The sequence below is a fragment of the Gadus macrocephalus genome, chromosome 21 (genome assembly GCF_031168955.1).
Source record: "Gadus macrocephalus chromosome 21, ASM3116895v1".
In the NCBI taxonomy this organism is placed as follows: domain Eukaryota; kingdom Metazoa; phylum Chordata; class Actinopteri; order Gadiformes; family Gadidae; genus Gadus; species Gadus macrocephalus.
In genome coordinates this window covers 52,479-70,664 of record NC_082402.1, presented here as the reverse complement: position 1 = coordinate 70,664, position 18,186 = coordinate 52,479, and the positions used below count along the sequence as shown (strand labels likewise).

At 48.5% G+C, this 18,186-nt stretch overlaps 2 protein-coding genes across 3 annotated transcripts; both read left to right on the top strand.

The window, feature by feature from the left end:
• The first annotated feature begins 3,714 nt into the window (after positions 1-3,714).
• On the top strand, positions 3,715-5,561 carry srp9 (signal recognition particle 9). The gene is made up of 3 exons (XM_060041220.1): positions 3,715-3,947; positions 4,099-4,167; positions 4,933-5,561. Exons 1-3 carry the CDS (start codon positions 3,876-3,878, stop codon positions 5,050-5,052), a joined length of 261 nt encoding a protein of 86 aa, XP_059897203.1. The 5' UTR covers positions 3,715-3,875; the 3' UTR covers positions 5,053-5,561.
• Positions 5,562-7,859: 2,298 nt separating this feature from the next.
• On the top strand, positions 7,860-17,295 carry ephx1 (epoxide hydrolase 1, microsomal (xenobiotic)). 2 transcript variants are annotated; one of them, XM_060041218.1, is made up of 10 exons: positions 7,860-8,034; positions 8,671-8,713; positions 9,901-10,087; positions 12,717-12,897; positions 13,388-13,615; positions 13,770-13,899; positions 14,562-14,776; positions 14,925-15,033; positions 15,673-15,792; positions 16,411-17,295. In XM_060041218.1, the coding sequence occupies exons 2-10, from the start codon at positions 8,700-8,702 to the stop codon at positions 16,613-16,615; spliced, it is 1,389 nt and encodes a 462-aa protein (XP_059897201.1). In that variant the 5' UTR covers positions 7,860-8,034; positions 8,671-8,699; the 3' UTR covers positions 16,616-17,295. The 2 variants fall into 2 exon arrangements, with proteins under 2 accessions (XP_059897201.1, XP_059897202.1); XM_060041219.1 differs by lacking the exon at positions 8,671-8,713 and having other exon boundaries at positions 7,861-8,034.
• The last annotated feature ends 891 nt before the right edge of the window (positions 17,296-18,186 follow it).

Here is an 18,186-nt window from a genome sequence, read left to right as displayed (position 1 = left end):
CTACGTCATAATTAACACAACAGGACGTTATACTTAACAAAACACAACATACGTGTCACCACAGGCCAGACTTAACAGAAAACAACGTCCTTCTAGCCCAACACAACGTCATACATAACAGAAGACAACGTGCTGTGTGGTAATATAGTAGTGTACGTGTGATATTGTGTGTTTTGCATTAGTGTGATGTGTGTTAGTGTGTTATTATACAGTAGTGGGATGTCTGTTACTGTGTGTTGTTATGCAGTAGTGTGCGTGTGTTACTGTGTGTTGTTATGCAGTAGTGTGCGTGTGTGGGTGTGTGTATGTATGTGTGTTTACGTGTGTGGGCATGGGTGTGTATGTGTGTGTGTGTGTGTGTGTGTGTGTGTGTGTGTGTGTGTGTGTGTGTGTGTGTGTGTGTGTGTGTGTGTGTGTGTGTGTGCGTATGTATGTATGTATGCATGTATGCATGTATGTATTCATGTGTGTGTGTGTGTTGGTGCGTTTGTATGTGTGTGCGCGTGCCTGTGTATGTGCGTGCATATGGGTATGAATGTTCATGTGTATGTTTGTGTGTGCGTGCTGTTTATGTGCTGTTTATGTGTGTGTGTGTGTGTGTGTGTGTGTGTGTGTGTGTGTGTGTGTGTGTGTGTGTGTGTGTGTGTGTGTGTGTGTGTGTGTGTGTGTGTGTGTGTTTGCGTGTGAATGTGAGTGTGTGTGTGCGTATGCATGTGCATCTGTGCGTGCGTGTGTGTGTGTGTGAGAGAGAACAGGGGACAGTTCAATCTACTGAGCACTCGGAGCTCCATCTGAGGAACAAAGCCTCCTGTTGCGTAACTTCGGTCTCACCACTGCAGCGTCCGGATCAACCGGGACCGCCAGGCAGCGACCTCAGCGCGGACCTCTCCCCGCTCCCCGCCCGGAGAGGGAGAAGCAGCCCTACCCGGCAGAACCCTCCACACATCTGCTACCGGGCACTCTACGCGTGCACGCTCCCGTGCACCGAATGGTAAACATCCATCGGTCCCTCCCGAGAATCTCAAACCCTCTTCACGAGAAGTCCGCTCGTGAGGCATCAGAATAAATCCTATCCCATAATAATAAGAGATGCAATCATCGGAGCTGAGGGATAATCCGTTTAGCAGCGAGGGCGCACGAATAAAAGAGCAAACGCCATTACCAACCAACGCACGTACACTGCCTTGCAACGTTCAAACACTGCGTGGCTGCGCGCGCGCGCGTGTGTGTGTGTGTGTGTGTGTGTGTGTGTGTGTGTGTGTGTGTGTGTGTGTGTGTGTGTGTGTGTGTGTGTGTGTGTGTGCGCGCGCGCGCGTGTCTGTGCGCGTGTGTGTGTTTGCGCGCGCGTGCGTGCGTGGAAGGTCCTCTCCCACGCACCGCCGTGTGATCTCGCCCCCCGGTGTCCAGCCTGTGTCGGGGGGTCCTAGGGTCTCACCGGACCGGGTCCGGACCGACAGGAGGACGGCGACGGATAGGGTTTCGTCCAGTAAGCAGCCGGGGGGAGCATTGCGGTTCTCGGTAAACCGCTGAAGACGCACATTCAACCGGGTATTTCTGTCCCCCTACAATGTAACGGAACTGGTCTGACACCGGATCCAACACCCCGAAAACAAATCGAATCCCCCAACCAAAGCGGTACTGAGTGTTTGAAGCCGTCTTACCTCATGGTGGTGGGCTGGCTGCTGGTCGACTCGGTTCTTCAGTTCAGAAAGTTGTCCGCTCGGCGCGTCGACCGTCGGGACGCCGCTGGGGCGACGCGGACTCTGGCGATAAAAGTAAAATAAAGAAATGAAAAAGAAAATAAAAGTAGCCCACGGTCTCGCCCGCTACATTGTCTGGACGCGAGGTCGCCGCGGTGCTGACGCGAGTGCGGTGCGGTGGTCGAGCGGAGAGACGCGGTGTGCTGCTTCCAGCTTGTGGGGGTCTGGTCCGCCGCGCCGCTCTCGCCGCTCTGCCGCCGCTCCCGCTGCCGCTCCGACGCTCTGGTGACGCAACGTCTTTTTTCACGCGGACGTGTGGCACGCAGAGGACGTAGCGGTTGCCCCTGACAACCCCTCCCGATCTCCTCCCCGCTGGGATGTGAGAAAAATAGTTTGATCGTCAAGAGATGTGAAGTGTTGTGATCGAAACGTTGAGCACATCACACAAGCGACAACTTTCCATAGTATAGTCTAGGCTGGTATGCTAGTCTACATAACCGTTAAAGTCGAGGCTAACATATCATTATCACATCATATTTACATTTACATTTAGCAGCATTTAGCAGACGCTTTTATCGAAAGTGACTTAGAATAAGGACATTTGCAAGAGAAGGAAAAGAAACAACAATATATATTGCTGTCAGTACAGTGAGGATGTTCATAGAACATCACCAATTGTTAGGTTATCACATCACATATTAAATGATAGGGCTATGGATGTAGGGTGTTTAAAGTGCTCTTGCTTCATACTGCCCTTCCGAGGCAGCAGTTTCCATCCAAACACCGCAGGGAACCCAGAGTAGTTGACGTGTGAAGAGCCACTGTGTGTTCTCACCTCTATCAGAGATGAGAATAGAAATATAGTAGCACTGAAAAAACAAAGTCAGAATAGTGACCCTCTCTCTAGGCGAGCGTTTTATTTTATTTGAAGGTGTGTGAACTTTTATTAAATGCAGTATTCTATAAAATATTTAACCACGCACTTAGAAAAAGCAGCATTGCTATTTAACATTGTTATTTGACACCCAACTGTAAAAAAAAAACAACTAACTTCATCTACAGCTCATCCTTTATAATATATATAATAATAATAGCATGACGTCATGTCTCTCCCAACCGTCAAATAAATGTATTTAACGACCCTGAATCCATGACATCACCCCCCCCCCCCCCCCCTCCCCCAGAGGTTTGGATGTTGTTGTAGAACCTGCTGTGTCGACACTATATCTGACTCATTAATCATCCGACACGTTAGACTATGACCGCAGAAACCCACCAAACAAGACTGTCTAGTAAGGCCTGCTTCTGTCTGACAGACTCACGCACCCTTTCAGTTCCGAGACTGAAAATAAGAGATACCATTCATGCTTTATTAATGAAAGACATGACAGGTCATTCACCTCATTCACCCGGGAGACCACTTTATAATCAGGCATTCAATAATTTATGTTGCTGCTGCCACCTAGTGTCCAGGAAACGTGAAGACACTAATATTATCATTAGATATGATGAACCTCCCTTGTCCTAAACTACCACTGCACGGAAAGAGCACGAATAGGAAGTAATAGTAGTATTTCTTAGGATTTATTGTAAACCTTCTTAAATTCGCTTGTTGTAGGGATATAATAACCTTATAAATTGTATTAAACCGTAAAAATTAACGATGTACTCCGAAACCCCTGTGCTTCCAACGAGGAACCACCAGGAAGCGCTGTCTAATATTACACCTGGCTCCGGAGCGGGAGAATGTCAGTTCAATTTCAGAGTAAAAGGGCAATGGGTTGGATAAAGGAAATAAGTAGAATAATCCACATAGCAATTCATTTGATGCAGAATTCAGATTTTTTTTAACAATTAAATCTTAAATATTGAAATCGACACTTTAGTTGAATTTTTACTCGCCCCGCACAAGACGCCATATTCTTTGTTTTGAAGACACGAACCGGAAGTGGTTGTGTGTGAGGGCGATTTCGGCCCGCTTTATTCCGATTGGACGTCGTCACCGCTGCTCCTCCACTTGATTGGTAGCTCTTACGCTGCTGATGTGGACGGTGTTCCTCTGGTGGTCCCGAGTGAGCGAAGCGCAGCAGAGAACCGCTCAGAAAAGAGACCGATTTAATTCATAGTTTCACTAATTGTAGAGGATTGTGCTTCGCAGCGGTGTTCCCGAGGATCATGCCGTACTTCCAGACCTGGGAGGAGTTCTCCCGCGCCGCCGAGAAGCTCTACCTGACGGAGCCCATGAAGGTGAAGCTAAACGTGCTAACGGGCTAGCCCCACCGCACGCCACCAACAGGGCTAGGGCTCTGGGTCTAGGATAAGGTTCCGTTTTGAGATGGTTCCTGTTCGTGAGTGTTGAACGGAAGGTTAACCTGAGGTGTGAACGTCCCTTTTTCAGGTCCGGGTGGTTCTGAAGTACCGACACTGTGACGGGAACCTGTGCATCAAAGTGACGGACGACGCGGTGGTATGTGATCACTCAACACCATTGACCTTATGATGATGATCCCTAGGGTTTTTGTCCTATTGTTGTGTTGTGTGCATTGGTAGCCGTGCTCAAAAAAACAAGCTATGTGTATTTCTGGAAGTTGTGCTTCAAATTTGCTTCAGAACTAATGAACGTCCAAACTTTATAACCCGACAGCTGTTCGTAGGCCTAAATACGTGCATGTATCAATTCAATTCACTTAATGATTCAAATCACAGTTACAGTCTCAAAGGGCTTAACAGGCTATATGTATGACACCCCCATAACTCTAGCCCCCCCATAGGGGTTAAACTCGCAGAGTGGGGGATCCCTCCTTCCATGGTTGATTAGGATATATCTGTGATATAATTTACTCAAACGAAAAATAGTAAATTATATCACAGATATAATTGTCAGAAGAAAGAGAAACAATATATCGCTAGCGGTACAGTAAGGATGTTCATAAAACCAAGTACCAAGCACTAACAATTGTTAGATTATTATATCACATATTAAATGATATCCCTATGGATGTAGTGTTTTATAAACTGTTCTTATTGCAAACCCTTTTTAGGTTGACTCATTCCTTTTATACAACAGAGATACCATAACATAGATATAGATAGCTAGCAAAAGAAGCTGCAGAATATATAGTACTATTATTAAGTGCCAGGACGTACAACATACAAGAAGTGCTTCAGTAAGGGGGGCTTTAGGAGGTGGGGTCGTGGTCTCTGGTGCGGTCTGACCCGCTCTGTCCCCCAGTGTCTGCAGTACAAGACGGACCAGGCCCAGGATGTGAAGAAGATGGAGAAGCTCCACGGCAAACTGATGAGGCTCATGGTCTCCAAGGAGACGCACAGCAGCGCCATGGAAACGGACTGATGGTTTCCCACGGCAACTAAACCTTGGACTGATATGTGTGGGGGGGAGCAGACTGGAGTCTCTGGTTGGAGGGGGGGCGGGGAGGATGAGGAGTTTTGATGAAGAGGAGGAGGTCAGAGTTCAGCGCGGGTCCTCTGTTGAGAAGTCGTTATTTATTATTTTGAAACAGTGATGGGGGGCGGGGCCTGTAGCGGACCCCCAGCTGCGACCCCTGACACCTGTGACGGGAGGGGGGGCGACCCCACCCTCCTGAGGAGAGTCTTCTGATTATTTGATATTTTTTAAGCTGAGCGACCTAAACACACGGCCTGACCTGTCCGTTTGCGTCCAGTTTGTTTTTCATCAGTGGTTATGTTTTTTTTTAGTTGTGATGGCCTGTGATCATGTGACTGGGCTGTGATCACGTGTCCAGACGTCTCGTACCCCTGGGCAACATGCCCACATCGGGCACGATTTTGTCTACTTTAAAAAAAGTATTTCATATTCAATAAACTTTTATTTACTCCAGAGATGTGTTTTGTGTTTCCTAGCGAGCGTTACTGGGAAGATGTTATGGTTCCTCTGCTTTGCGTGTGTGCTTTTTGTGTGTGACACACAGTATCTCCCACTACCAAGCTCTGTCCCAGTATAAATAACACACAGTGTACCGTTTTGATTAACGCAAACCGCAATGGGAACCTCATTGGTCATTATAGGGTTAAAGGGGTAGTTCGGAATTTTGGACATAGGGCCTGATTCCCAAGTGAGCATTGGTATTCTATATCACTGGAGACAGTTTTCAACAGATTTCATACAGTCCTTCTAGTTGCAGAGTTCGCTCGTGCTAGGCTAGCGCACGTCAACGGGCAATGCTAGCCTGCTATTAAAAACAGTCTTACCCACTCCACAGTACACTAGTGGTGCCGAGATGATGCCTCATGAAACGTCAAAGCCTCGCAGCCAGATGAACCATCAAAGTGGTTCGACCTCGAAGCTTCAAATGAGTACGCTAGGGACACCTAGTGGTGAATGAAATTATGATGAAAGAAAGAGTTTCCTGTGATGTTTGCTTCGTACAACATCAAAACGTTTAAGAATTAAAGTCATTTCAGTGATACGTGTGAGTGTGCCGTTCATAAATATCTCCCGAGCTCATGGTAGAGAACAAATCATTTGACAAAGATTTTAAGTCATCCCGGGCAAAATAGATTGTCTTATAACTACAGTAGCCTACTAATAATTGTAATAATAGAACTGCATGATGACTGAAAATGAGTGTGATTAATTACATAGCCATAAAAGTGATCTTGGAACTGGGTAGGGTCTTCTTTTTGTAAAAATGTGCCAATTGTGAACCCATATCGCGGAACAGCCCGAGATGAAGCCTCGAACGTCACACGCTACGTCATTTCGCCTATGTGAATCCTACTCGATCCGGAGCTTCGCTGGGGGAGGAGCCGAGGTACTCGACACACGCCCCGATGCCTCGACGCAAACCATAACATCACTACAGTACACCCGAGGTAAATCAATTATAACGACAGACTATAAATCTAAATGTCTGTTTATAGAATAATGTTAGAAATAAAACCAACCTTGCATTGCATTGCATTTTGAAGGGAATTGCGGGGTCTCAGCAGCAGTGTTTATATTCCTGTACGTAGGCTACGGCAGCGGCGGACTGATACCTAGGTTACCTGCCGCTGTCATTGCTACAAACGCAGAGTACAGTGAACGAAGGAATTCTATAAGCGTATTCAATTAACAAGATATGCCCACGTTTGGAGGAGTTAGCGATGCATCTGCTTTTGAAGACGATTATGAGGAATTTGTTGTATCCAACGAACCGTACATGTACGAGCCGGTGTTTTGATGTCCAAGCCAGCAGCAACAAGCCACAGTTGAGTCCTTTCTGGATCTTGCACTGGAAATTGGTGGAAACTTTGTGGTGCCCATCTGTACCGTTTATTTCTACAATTTCGAAAAGCACACTGAACCATCATGTTGCCTAGTCGTTCAATTGCGCTTCTGTCCCACGCTTCTCTGTTTACGTTCTTCTGTCGTGATTCGGTTACAAACCTAACCAGCGCATAGTAAAATTCCGCTTCTGCTGAGAAAGTAGTCCCTCGATGATTCATGCGATGCAAGGTTAGTTTTATTTCTAACATTATTCTATCAACACAGACATTTAAATCTATAGTCTGGCGTTATAATTGATTTACCTCGGGTGTACTGTGGAGTGGGCAAGACTGTTTTTAATAGCAGGCTAGCATTGCCCGTTGCCGTGCGCTAGCCTAGCACGAGCGAACTCTGCAACTAGAAGGACTGAATTAAATGTGTTGAAAACTGTCTCCAGTGATATAGAATACCAATGCTCACTTGGGAATCAGGCCCTATGTCCAAAATTCCGAACTACCCCTTTAATGGAAGACTGCCCTCTAGCGGTCATGTAGGCCTACTAACATTGCCCTGACGCGGCACACTTCGCTACATCCGGTTATAACCTGATAGCAAACTGAACCAACAAGGAATGTTGGATTCCTTCCCAATCCCTGTAGTTTATTCACCCCGGCAACCCAGAGGAAAACGCTATATTAGACCGATAAGGGAATACAGTCTAAATGTATTTGCATGTTTTAATCGCCTTTTGCATATGATTATCGTTGTGTGTTGCGGGAATGTAATCCTATTATCACATAAATTACATAATCCTGGAAAATAATCCATTCAATATTAATTCATAATACAATTCAGTGAAGGAGAATGAATCACGTGTCTGGATTCGACCAATAAGGACACGAGTTCAGATCTCCATGCTCATGACCCGTCGTCGTGAACTTAGTTTGGGACCAGTAACCACAACCTCTGGGAACTCTGCTGGTGTTCGCCACTGGTAACTGGTATCCTGCAGGGAACTCTGCTCTTAACCTCTGGGAACTCAGGTCCGCTGCTGGGTGACTTCAGGTGCATTGTTACACGCTGCTGTTGGAGGACGTGAAGCAGGTAAATAAGAGTTCAAACCTCCTGTTTTAACAGGCGGGGATGTCAATGTTTGCAATGAAAACGTTGATTGGATTGATCAAAAATGGTAGATTACAGGTGGAATCGAAGTCAAAGTTAGTTGATAGTTTGTAAATCAACCGTTAAGTATTGTAAGATAATGTTGCGTTACTTTTCTGCGTGTGCGTGCGTTGGGGCGTGATTCTGTGCAGGAATCAAAGGTTACATTTGATGCATGGTCATGTGGCAGAGCTTTCTGCTGCAGCTCTACAGCCTCGTCTATGTTTGTTAAACACCAGTAGTCTATACCTTCCATACTGGGCGGTGAGCGGAGCCAGCTACAATACCGCTCATTGTTCTCTTATCCTCCCCAAATGGACTGCAGGATTAAGAGGCAAAACACATGTTTATTATACCATTCGGTATTGCTTTTATGGGATTGTTCAGTTATGTTTATGGTATTTACAAATCTACAAATGGAAGTCTTCAGGTATATTTGTTGGCGGTGGACATGAACTTGTTTTCTTCATGTATATGGAGGAAAACATTAAACTGTGCAACTGTTCTCTCAACTGTACTGCTTACTATGTGTCTCCTTGGTAGATTAAGCTCACCTATTTACCTTTCTGTTTTGCAAAGTAAAAGAATAACCCTCTAACACGGAGGAGATGCGTGTGAACAAGTAAGGAAAACAACGATGTTGCACAATAGATAATGTACTGTATAACAATGAGCTTGACATCATGCCAAACTAATACAGACAGTGAGATCATTATCCACCAAACAGACCCTGAATTCCACTACTCAATACATCAGGTTGTTATACTGTGGCCATAAGAATCTGTGTGTTGCAGGCCTACCACTTTCAGCGTGACATTAACGGGTGTTAGGTAAATAATCTAAGCATGTGACCAAATTGCATCTGCATGCTTTCCAAAGAACCAGACACAAATACCTCCAAGTAATCCTGCCAAACGCCCGGGGGGTTGAATTTATTCTGATGCTGTCTGATCTAAACCACTGTTGACTGCTCTCTGTCCTCTTTCTGGGCTTTGCAGTTTGTTATTACTGTTCTGTAGTAGACAGAGGGAGAGAGCTATCTCTCACACTGTTTGTGTGCAGTTATGAGGTTTTTCTATTTAATTGGAAGCGATTAGACGCACTGCATTAATCCCAGACTCGAAATCTGGGCCCATTAGCTAGTAATAAGTCTTTGGTGGTTGAACAGACACTTCATCCAAACTGATTTACAGTGATTCCAGGTCATTAAAGGTGCAGGTAGGGGTTATGGCTCTTCCTGCTCTGGGACAGTGATTCTCGGTTAAGGGGGTTGTTAAGGGTCAGTTGGGGTCTTTTGAGTGGTCACAGAGTAGATGCCAAACCTTAATCTTCAGAAGGAAGCCCATCAATTAAGTAATGTTTCAGTGATAATTTATGTTTCAATGGCTGAGTATTTAATTTTCTTTAATTGCAATTGCTGCAACATTTTGTTAACTCCATGTTTTGAACAGTACATGAAGGCAGGGCTGATTAATGCGATATTGGTGAATACTTAATGACTAAAGACACATGTGGAGTGAGGCTAGACTAGTTGAGAAGAACTGCTAGGATGTCTATAGGTTTGACTGTAGTCATTGGGGTCCTTTATCGTTTTACTGTTTACCTTTAGTGGTGATCAACCGGTTGGTCAGGGCCCAGCCCTATAACATTAAGGCGTCGCCACTGGGCTACAATAACACCTTTTATCAGATCAGGACTGTTAGAACCCACACTATATATTTATCGGCCAATCAATAGAACATTCCTTTCTATGTCGTAGTAGTTAGATTCTAGCCGGTGAAAGGTGTCCCTTCCTCCCACCCTCCCCAGTACCATGTGGTCAGAGGTGCTGGTAACCGTGGTGATGGGGACGTTGGTGTACTGGGTGTTCCGGCGGACCAGGAGGAAGGTGCTGAAGACGGAGGACGGTTGGTGGGGCGCGGGGGCACCCCCGGTGGGCGGAGACGACAACAGCATCCGACCCTTCAGCATCAGCCACAGCCAGGAGGAGATGGAGGTGGGACCAGGTCATAGCACAGGCTTTATGAGGACCAGGTCATAGCACAGGCTTTATGAGGACCAGGTCATAGCACAGGCTTTATGAGGACCAGGTCATACCACAGGCTTTATGAGGACCAGGTCATAGCACAGGCTTTATGAGGACCAGGTCATAGCACAGGCTTTATGAGGACCAGGTCATAGCACAGGCTTTATGAGGACCAGGTCATAGCACAGGCTTTATGAGGACCAGGTCATAGCACAGGCTTTATGAGGACCAGGTCATACAGGCTTTATGAGGACCAGGTCATAGCACAGGCTTTATGAGGACCAGGTCATAGCACAGGCTTTATGAGGACCAGGTCATAGCACAGGCTTTATGAGGACCAGGTCATACAGGCTTTATGAGGACCAGGTCATAGCACAGGCTTTATGAGGACCAGGTCATAGCACAGGCTTTATGAGGACCAGGTCATAGCACAGGCTTTATGAGGACCAGGTCATAGCACAGGCTTTATGAGGACCAGGTCATACCACAGGCTTTATGAGGACCAGGTCATAGCACAGGCTTTATGAGGACCAGGTCATACCACAGGCTTTATGAGGACCAGGTCATAGCACAGGCTTTATGAGGACCAGGTCATAGCACAGGCTTTATGAGGACCAGGTCATACCACAGGCTTTATGAGGACCAGGTCATAGCACAGGCTTTATGAGGACCAGGTCATAGCACAGGCTTTATGAGGACCAGGTCATAGCACAGGCTTTATGAGGACCAGGTCATAGCACAGGCTTTATGAGGACCAGGTCATAGCACAGGCTTTATGAGGACCAGGTCAGGTCATAGCACAGGCTTTATGAGGACCAGGTCATAGCACAGGCTTTATGAGGACCAGGTCATACCACAGGCTTTATGAGGACCAGGTCATAGCACAGGCTTTATGAGGACCAGGTCATAGCACAGGCTTTATGATGACCAGGTCATAGCACAGGCTTTATGAGGACCAGGTCATAGCACAGGCTTTATGAGGACCAGGTCATACCACAGGCTTTATGAGGACCAGGTCATACCACAGGCTTTATGAGGACCAGGTCATACCACAGGCTTTATGAGGACCAGGTCATACAGGCTTTATGAGGACCAGGTCATAGCACAGGCTTTATGAGGACCAGGTCATACCACAGGCTTTATGAGGACCAGGTCATACCACAGGCTTTATGAGGACCAGGTCATACAGGCTTTATGAGGACCAGGTCATAGCACAGGCTTTATGAGGACCAGGTCATAGCACAGGCTTTATGAGGACCAGGTCATACAGGCTTTATGAGGACCAGGTCATAGCACAGGCTTTATGAGGACCAGGTCATAGCACAGGCTTTATGAGGACCAGGTCATAGCACAGGCTTTATGAGGACCAGGTCATACCACAGGCTTTATGAGGACCAGGTCATAGCACAGGCTTTATGAGGACCAGGTCATAGCACAGGCTTTATGAGGACCAGGTCATACCACAGGCTTTATGAGGACCAGGTCATAGCACAGGCTTTATGAGGACCAGGTCATAGCACAGGCTTTATGAGGACCAGGTCATAGCACAGGCTTTATGAGGACCAGGTCATAGCACAGGCTTTATGAGGACCAGGTCATAGCACAGGCTTTATGAGGACCAGGTCATAGCACAGGCTTTATGAGGACCAGGTCAGGTCATAGCACAGGCTTTATGAGGACCAGGTCATAGCACAGGCTTTATGAGGACCAGGTCATAGCACAGGCTTTATGAGGACCAGGTCATAGCACAGGCTTTATGAGGACCAGGTCAGGTCATAGCACAGGCTTTATGAGGACCAGGTCATAGCACAGGCTTTATGAGGACCAGGTCATACCACAGGCTTTATGAGGACCAGGTCATAGCACAGGCTTTATGAGGACCAGGTCATAGCACAGGCTTTATGAGGACCAGGTCATAGCACAGGCTTTATGAGGACCAGGTCATAGCACAGGCTTTATGAGGACCAGGTCATAGCACAGGCTTTATGAGGACCAGGTCATACCACAGGCTTTATGAGGACCAGGTCATACCACAGGCTTTATGAGGACCAGGTCATACCACAGGCTTTATGAGGACCAGGTCATACAGGCTTTATGAGGACCAGGTCATAGCACAGGCTTTATGAGGACCAGGTCATACCACAGGCTTTATGAGGACCAGGTCATACCACAGGCTTTATGAGGACCAGGTCATACCACAGGCTTTATGAGGACCAGGTCATACAGGCTTTATGAGGACCAGGTCATAGCACAGGCTTTATGAGGACCAGGTCATAGCACAGGCTTTATGAGGACCAGGTCATACAGGCTTTATGAGGACCAGGTCATAGCACAGGCTTTATGAGGACCAGGTCATACAGGCTTTATGAGGACCAGGTCATAACAAATCATAACACAAATGAAAAGTGTGTGTGTGTGTGTGTGTGTGTGTGTGTGTGTGTGTGTGTGTGTGTGTGTGTGTGTGTGTGTGTGTGTGTGTGTGTGTGTGTGTGTGTGTGTGTGTGTGTGTGTGTGTGTGTGTGTGTGTGTGTGTGTGTGTGTGTGTGTGTGTACTGATATGTGTGTTAGTGACAGTGTTACTGATGGCTCCTGTTGTCAGGACCTGTACCGCAGGCTGGATGCCACCCGTCCGGTCTCCTCGCTGGAGGACAGCCAGTTCCACTACGGGATGAACTCCCAGTGCCTGGCCAAGGTGGTGTCCTACTGGAGACGGGATTACGACTGGAGGAGGCAGGTGGACAAGATCAACCAGTACCCCCACTACAAGACCACCATCGAGGGTCAGAGACACACACACACACACACACACACACACACACACACACACACACACACACACACACACACACACACACACACACACACACACACACACACACACACACACACACACACACACACACACACACACACACACACCACATTTTCATTTGAGGCCCTCCTGACCGTATTTCTGACCAATCAGGGTATCTCTTCCTTGATTCGTTCAGGGAATCCATCATGACTGTCAATCAGAGGTGCATACATGCACCACTTCTCAATGGCAGGGATAGAAGATATTTGTATGGTGGCTTAGTTACCAGATATATGCTCTATTCCTCTCTTTTCGTCTTATTTCCGTGACACGGCTCTTTAACCTTCCCTACATAATGAGTGTACATTACCTCATCAATTACCTCATCCCCCTTCAATGAAGCGTGTTGAACCAGGAAGTGATGTCACAGGAAGTGAGGTCACATGGTGTGTGTGTGTGTGTGTGCATCTCCCCAGGTATCGACGTGCACTATGTGCACGTGAAGCCCCAAAGCCTGCCTGTGGGGGCGCGCACGGTGCCTATTGTGCTGGTGCACGGCTGGCCCGGCTCCTTCTACGAGTTCTACGGCCTGATCCCGCTGCTGACCGCCGCCGTCGCCCCCGGCAACACGGACGGCCCCCACCTGGAGGTCATCTGCCCCTCCCTACCCGGATACGGCTTCTCTGGAGCGCCGCACAAGAAGGGTGGGTGTGTGTGTGTGTGTGTGTGTGTGTGTGTGTGTAACAGTGTTTAACTCTGTGGTGTGTGTGTGTGTGTGTGTGTGTGTGTGTGTGTGTGTGTGTGTAACAGTGTTTAACTCTGTGGTGTGTGTGTGTGTGTGTGTGTGTGTGTGAACAGGGTTCAACTCGGTGTGTGCGGCCCGTGTGTTCAACAAGCTGATGAGCCGTCTGGGCTTCCAGCAGTACTACGCCCACGGGGGCGACTGGGGGGGGCTGGTGACCACCAACATGGCCCAGCTGGAGCCTGAGTACGCACGCACGCACGCACGCACGCACGCACGCACGCACGCACGCACGCACGCACGCACGCACGCACGCACGCACGCACGCACGCACACACGCACGCACACACGCACGCACACACAAATAAATAAATGCACAAACAATACAGACACGCATGCACATACACACATGCACGCACGTACGCACACACATCAATGCATGCACGCACATACAAAAACACATTCAAACACGCATGTGTCAGGGATGTTAACCGATGACCGTTGGACCGATGGTTGACCGTATCAACGTTAACGATCAATCTTATCTCTAGTCGGTTAATGTTGGGGTCAGTGTGGAGTGTGTTGGCTTCACTTCACTAAAGATGATCAGATGAGGCGATTTATTGGAGGTTGGACGGACACCGCGTCTCCAGCACACTGGTTCATTTCTCCTCAGGTCTTAATTAGTCTTCATTATTCCCGCATGCGAGCGGCAGAGCATATGATCCCCATCACCCCATCCCTAGCACGTATACACACACATAGATGCACGCACACAAAGACTGACCCATAAATGCACACATTTACGCAGACACATGCAAGCACATAAACGCACAAAAACACACCCGCCCACACAGTGATGCTCAGCGTCTTCAGGCTCTAACTCCTTGCCCCCCTTGGCGCTGCAGGGCCGTGAAGGGCCTGCACATCAACTTCGCCCCGAGCACCAGCCCCAGCGTCGCCATGGTGACCTCTCTGATGCTGGGCCGCCGCTTCCCCTCGCTGTTCGGCTTCACGCCCTTCGACCTCCAGCGCGTCTTCCCCCTCAAGGAGACCCTTCTCTTCGAGCCGGTCCGGGAGTCAGGCTACATGCACATCCAGGCTACCAAGCCGGACACCGTCGGTGAGAGCCAATCACACGGAGGCTGAGGATCAGCCAATCACAAAGAACCAGGAAGTTGGTTATGGTCATTGTTCTGAGCCAGGGTTCTCCCCCAGGGTTCTGAGCCAGGGTTCTGAGCCAGGGTTCTGACGGCAGCTCTGTGTTTCAGGGCGCGGCCTGAACGACTCCCCGGTCGGCCTGGCGGCGTACATCCTGGAGAAGTTCTCCACCTGGACCGACAAGAGCTTCAAGAACCTGGAGGACGGAGGGCTCACCAGGTGGGAACCATAGAGAACATTATAGAACCATAGAGAACAATATAGAACCATAGAGAACGTTATAGAACCATAGAGAACGTTATAGAACCATAGAGAAAACTGTAGAACCATAGAGAACACTGTAGAACCATAGAGAACGTTATTGAACCATAGAGTTCATTGTAGAACCATAGAGAACACTGTAGAACCATAGAGAACGTTATTGAACCATAGAGTTCACTGTAGAACCATAGAGAACACTGTAGAACCATAGAGAACGTTATTGAACCATAGAGTTCACTGTAGAACCATAGAGAACACTAGAACCATAGAGAACGTTATTGAACCATAGAGTTCATTGTAGAACCATAGAGAACACTAGAACCATAGAGAACGTTATTGAGCCACATAGAGAACTTTATTGAACCATAGAGTTCACTGTAGAACCAGAGAGAACATTATAGAACCTGGAGGACTTACCATGTGGGAACCAAGCACAACTTAGAACCCGAGAAACCAGTAGAGCTTGTAGTAGCAGTATAGCAGTAGTATGACCGTTAGCAGTACTACTGAGGTAGTACTACCTCAGTAGTACTGAGGTAGTACTACCTCAGTAGTACTAGCAGCACCATCTCGGCCCCCCCCCCGTATCGCCCTCAGGAAGTTCTCTCTGGACGACCTGCTGACCAACGTGATGATCTACTGGACCTCCGGCTGCATCGTGTCCTCCATGCGCTTCTACAAGGAGAACTTCAGCGAGCTGGGCGCCCCTCACACCAAGTAGGTCCTCAGGTCCTCGCCCACCCCCCCCCCTCCTGCTCCTCCTCCTGCTCCTCCTCCTGCTGCTCCTCCTCCTCCTGCTCCTCCTCCTCCTCCTCTCCTGCTCCTCCTCCTTCTCCTCCTCCTCCTGCTCCTCCTCCTCCTCCTCCTGCTGCTGCTCCTCCTCCTCCTCCTGCTGCTCCTCCTCCTGCTGCTCCTCCTCCTCCTCCTGCTCCTCCTCCTCCTCCTGCTGCTCCTCCTCCTCCTGCTGCTCCTCCTCCTGCTCCTCCTCCTCCTTCCCTGGTTCCTCACGCTCCTCCTCCTCCTCTTCTCCTTCTCCTCCTCCTGCTCTTCTGCTCCTCCTGCTCTTCTGCTCCTCCTCCTCTTCTGCTCCTCCTCCTCTTCTGCTCCTCCTCCTCTTCTGCTCCTCCTCCTCTTCTCCACCTCCTCCTCCTCCTCTCCACCTCCTCCTCCACCTCCTCCTCCTCCTCCTCCTCCTCTTCTGCTCCTCCTCCTCTTCTGCTCCACCTCCTCCTCCTCCTCTCCACCTCCTCCTCCTCCTCTCCACCTCCTCCTCCTCCTCCTCCTCCTCCTCCTCCTCCTCCTCCTCCTCCTCCCTCACGCTCCTCCTCTCTCCAGGGTCCCTGTCTACGTGCCCACAGGGGTGGCCTGCTTCCCCAACGAGCTGATGCACGCGCCGCGGCTCTGGGTGAAGCAGAAGTACCACAACCTGCGCTCCTACTCGCCCATGGCCCGCGGCGGACACTTCGCCGCCATGGAGGAGCCCGGCCTGATGGCCGAGGACCTGCTGGCCTTCATCAGCATGACCGAGAAGAAGAAATAAAGAGAGAGAGAGAGGGGGGGGGGGGTAGAGGGAGAGAGAACCAGTGGAAAGAGAGCAAGAGGGAGAAAGAGGAGAGGGAAGAAGAGAGGAAGGGAGATAGAGAAATAAGCAGGGATAAAGAATAGGAAAAGAGATGGAGGTATTGAGGTAGTTCACGCATTTACCCGTTAACATATTAAATTACCTTTTTTTTGTAACGACAGTAAATCATATTAAGTTCATTAACACAGTAAAATGTTCATTGACATGCTAATTAATAGATATGAATATATATTGCTAGTCTAGACAGTTAATACTTAAACGACATTTTATCCTAGAAAATAAAACATTTTTCGTTTTTTATACCCTTAAAAGTGGTGGCCCCAAACTCTTCTCAGTTCACCGGGGGCCAACCGATCGTTTCCGTGTGAGCTCGGGTTCAGAAAGAGCTGGAGCACTGATGTTATCACAGTTCATGTTTAACGGGTCATGTGAACACACTTCCACACACTAAGACTAGCATGCTAGCCCATGTAGCACTACGGGCTAGCAGCCTAGTTTTACTTTTTCAACATGTGTAAAGTGCTTCATAAGCAGGGGCTCAGTTAGAATTTTGGAAAAGTATTACTTTACAGAATTTAACAGATCGTTAATTTTGTAATACTTAATCTATTGATCGGTAATAAATCAATAAAAACATGGATCCTGGCTTGTTTCAGTACTCACACACACACACACACTATCATCAGTACTCATTGAACACACACACACATCAGGGACTAACAAAGAAACCAACATTATGCCTTATGCTAATGTTCAATAAAGTTAACTTCAACTTAATACCTTGAATTACAGAGATTAATCAAATTGAAGAACCGAGTGGATTAATCACACTGAACATATCTGATGAACTCACACACAAATAGCCTCATGCACCCGGAGGAGCATGTGAAGAACCCCCCCCCCCCCCCATCGGTTTCCCAAGCCCCCAAGGCCCAGCAGCCCCCCCCAGACAGACCCGGCTCACCCCCGCTCCAACTTTCTGTCTGCCTCCCTCTCTCTCTCCCCCCCCCCCCCCCCCCCCTCTCTATCCCTCTCTCTTTCTGTATCTCTCTTGCTCTGCGTCTCTCCCTCTCTCTCTCTCTCTCCCCCCCCCCCCCCTCTCTCTATCCCTCTCTCTTTCTGTATCTCTCTTGCTCTGCGTCTCTCCCTCTCTCTTTCTGTATCTCTCTCTCTCTCTCTCTCCCCCTCTCTCTCACTCTCCCCCCCCCTCTCTCTCTCTCTCTCTCTCTCTCTCTCTCTCTCACTCTCCCCCCCCCCTCTCTCTCTCTCTCTCTCTCTCTCTCTCTCTCTCTCTCTCACTCTCCCCCCCCCCTCTCTCTCTCTCTCTCTCTCTCTCTCTCGTTGCCAGGGGAGGATTTGGACGAGCAGACGGGAGATAAGGACCACTGTACGTTCCCCACATTACCTCACCCGATAAGGAGAGAGAGAGAGGGAGAGAGACATAGAGCATCAGAGGGAGGGACAGAGAGACACAGATACAAGAGAGAGAGGAGAGAGAGAGACAGAGAGCACCAGAGGGAGGGAGAGAG